Raw genomic sequence first — 2,750 nt, forward strand, 5'->3', positions numbered from 1 at the left:
CTCCAAGTTGAGACTTGATACTCTGTTGACCCTATGTCATAAGTGTGGCCGGGCACTGTGAAAGACCCGGATGAGCTCGCCCCCGTAAATATTCCCCCGTAAATACTCTGTTGACCCTATGTCTATTTGACTGCATATTACTTGCTAATTGTCTAACTGCCTTACTTGTTCCTAATTGTATTTTTCTTGCTTGATATAACTGTGTTTGTTACATTATACTCCTGTTGGTGGTTGGGAGGTTTGAAGGAATTGGAAAGGGAAGTATTAGTTAGACTGAAGTATCTTTAGTCAGATGCCCTTTATGGTTTAGCTTGTTTATAAGCTTTGATATTATCTGGAGGAAGTTCTAGGATTGCCTTTGGCTTTCCTCCATTATTATGTATTATATATGTGGAAGTTGTTACCATGCTGGGGACCTCTGGTTCTCACCCATGCGGATTTTGTGGTTTTCAGATGCAGGACGTGAGGTTTCCCGCTGAGGCATGCTGGAGACTTCTAGATTTGCGAAGATCCTTTGTTCTCGGGGCTATGTTTTGGTTTATATGTTTTGCTTAGATACTTTTATCTGCATTAAATAATACAAACTGTGATGACTCCTCTTATGGGAGATTTTGGAGATTTGGTTTTATGTATTTGTGTCCTTTGGGTTTTCTTTGGGGTTTTCCTTATTTTTATCATATGTATATATTGCTATGCTCGGACCGGTTATCTTCGCAGCCGGATCTTGAGTCTTGATATTCCTGTTTTTGACACTCCTTTGTATATATATAATCACGCGTTGGTTATCCTTGTTCGTTACGTTATCAATCGGAGTGTTGCGCTTTCGAGTCGCGATTTTTGTTTACCCCTTTTTTCTACAAAGGCTCCTAGTTATAATCAATCATTCATATTACTATACGTACTAAATTTTTATTTTAGAGGTCGTAATACCTTGCCATCTCTGAATTATGACTTAAGCATAAGACTCTGTATGATAGGGTGTTACACATACCACGTATGAACCTATCTCCTTCTGATCATAGGATCCCTTTTAAATTTAATCGAAGACAGTTTTCTATATTGGTTTTCTATGCTATGACTATAAATAAGAGTCAAGGTCAATCTTTATCTAATGTAAGCTTACTTTTAAGGAAGCTTGTTTTTAGCCAAGGTCAACTGTATGTGACTCTTTCTCGAGTAACAACCAAACAAGGTCTCAAGATACTAATTACTAATGAAGTAGGAAAAGAGTCAACTGTGACAGATAATGTTGTCTATAATGAAGTTTTTAAAAATTTGGATTGAAAGTAATATTTTGAATGTATTTTATTCCTTTAAAAAGTGTTATTATGATATGATCTTAGATTTATCATGCCAAAGAAGGAAGACTTATGTTTATAGAAAGGTGCTGATATAATCTTAGATTTATCATATTTATGTTTTAATCTTATGTTTTATTACTTTATTGTTATTGGAAAAAACTTTTTCGAATGATTTCTTAAGGTTGTTTCTTCTAAAATTTTTAAGGTCGAATTTATCCTATATTTTAAGTTATGAAAGTTACATGTATCTTTTAATCTTAGTATGATTCACAATATATGATATATATTGATATACTGGGATTAGTGTGGTTACAAACCACACTTGGTGAGAGCCCTCTAACTAAAATTCTAAATGTTTAATACCTTGTGGTTGATTGGTTTAGTCCTTATAACCTAATCCTTGACCGACCATTTTTGAATAAATTCGATGTAATTGTCTTTTCAATTCATCTCTGTGTTAAGTTTCATGTGCAAGGCAACCTTGTTGCAATAATTCATAGTGACCACCATAAAGCTCGGCACTACTATAACATCAGTCTCAAAATGCCTATATCCCACCGAGCTATAGTGCACAAATAAATGTCATCCACAACTCGCTCCTAGTTAGACCCATGCGCCGAGTTTCAAGATCGTCCTACCCCAATGGAGGAGTTACAAAAAATCCCTGATACGGGATTTTTTAATCTCGCATAACTACCGGCAAATGTATCGGGTCGTACCAAGTAATAAATTTATGGTGAGTGAGTGTCGATCCCATGAAGATTAAGGAATTAAGTAAGCAATGATTGATTGAATACTCCAATCAGACAATTCACAATTTAATGAAGAACAATTGATAATATAAGCATAAAATTTAAATGACTTAAGCAATAAGTAAATGGAGGCAATAAATGACTTGAAAATAAAGAATGTAAATGAAATTGTTGGAAATTCAAATTTCTAGATTGTAAAGACTAGAAAAGTAAATTGCGAAAAAAGTAAAGTGCAAGAATGTAAAGAAAGCAATGTAAATGAGCATTAATTGAAAGTAATTAATAAGGAAAGGGAATAAGAGAATAAGAGAAGATCATTGGGGTACAAAGATATTGAATTTTTTTTATCAAATAGTTTTTCATCTCAACTTTAGTCATGCAATCAGTGGTCTCTTAGTAAATTATAAGTGATTAAATTCCAATGTCTTGGTAATTCAATCTCTTTTAACTTGATCAATTTCCAATTCCTTGATCTAATTGCTCATGAGAAGAGATAAAGATTGGTCTCTGATTTAGAGCCACACAATTTCATGAATCAAGCTATGGGTTGATTATATGTCACATATTAATCCCAAAATCCAGAATCATCAAATTGGGAGAAAGAACTTCTAGCTCAATTCCTACGATCCCTTTCTCAAGTTTTCATAGGATTCAAATGAGATTCAAACTATCTTTCAACAGATTTTAATCCTTGAAG

General features: G+C 33.7%; 1 protein-coding gene across 1 annotated transcript in view; it reads left to right on the forward strand.

Moving 5' to 3' along the window:
• Positions 1-1,284, forward strand: part of LOC110273049 (uncharacterized) — a 15,225-nt gene extending 13,941 nt beyond the window's left edge. The window contains exon 6 of the mRNA XM_021125892.1: positions 988-1,284. Coding sequence (XP_020981551.1) covers positions 988-1,284 — 297 coding nt within the window. The remainder of the gene's footprint in view (positions 1-987) is intronic.
• The last annotated feature ends 1,466 nt before the right edge of the window (positions 1,285-2,750 follow it).

Source organism: Arachis duranensis, chromosome 6 (genome assembly GCF_000817695.3).
Source record: "Arachis duranensis cultivar V14167 chromosome 6, aradu.V14167.gnm2.J7QH, whole genome shotgun sequence".
Lineage (NCBI taxonomy): Eukaryota > Viridiplantae > Streptophyta > Magnoliopsida > Fabales > Fabaceae > Arachis > Arachis duranensis.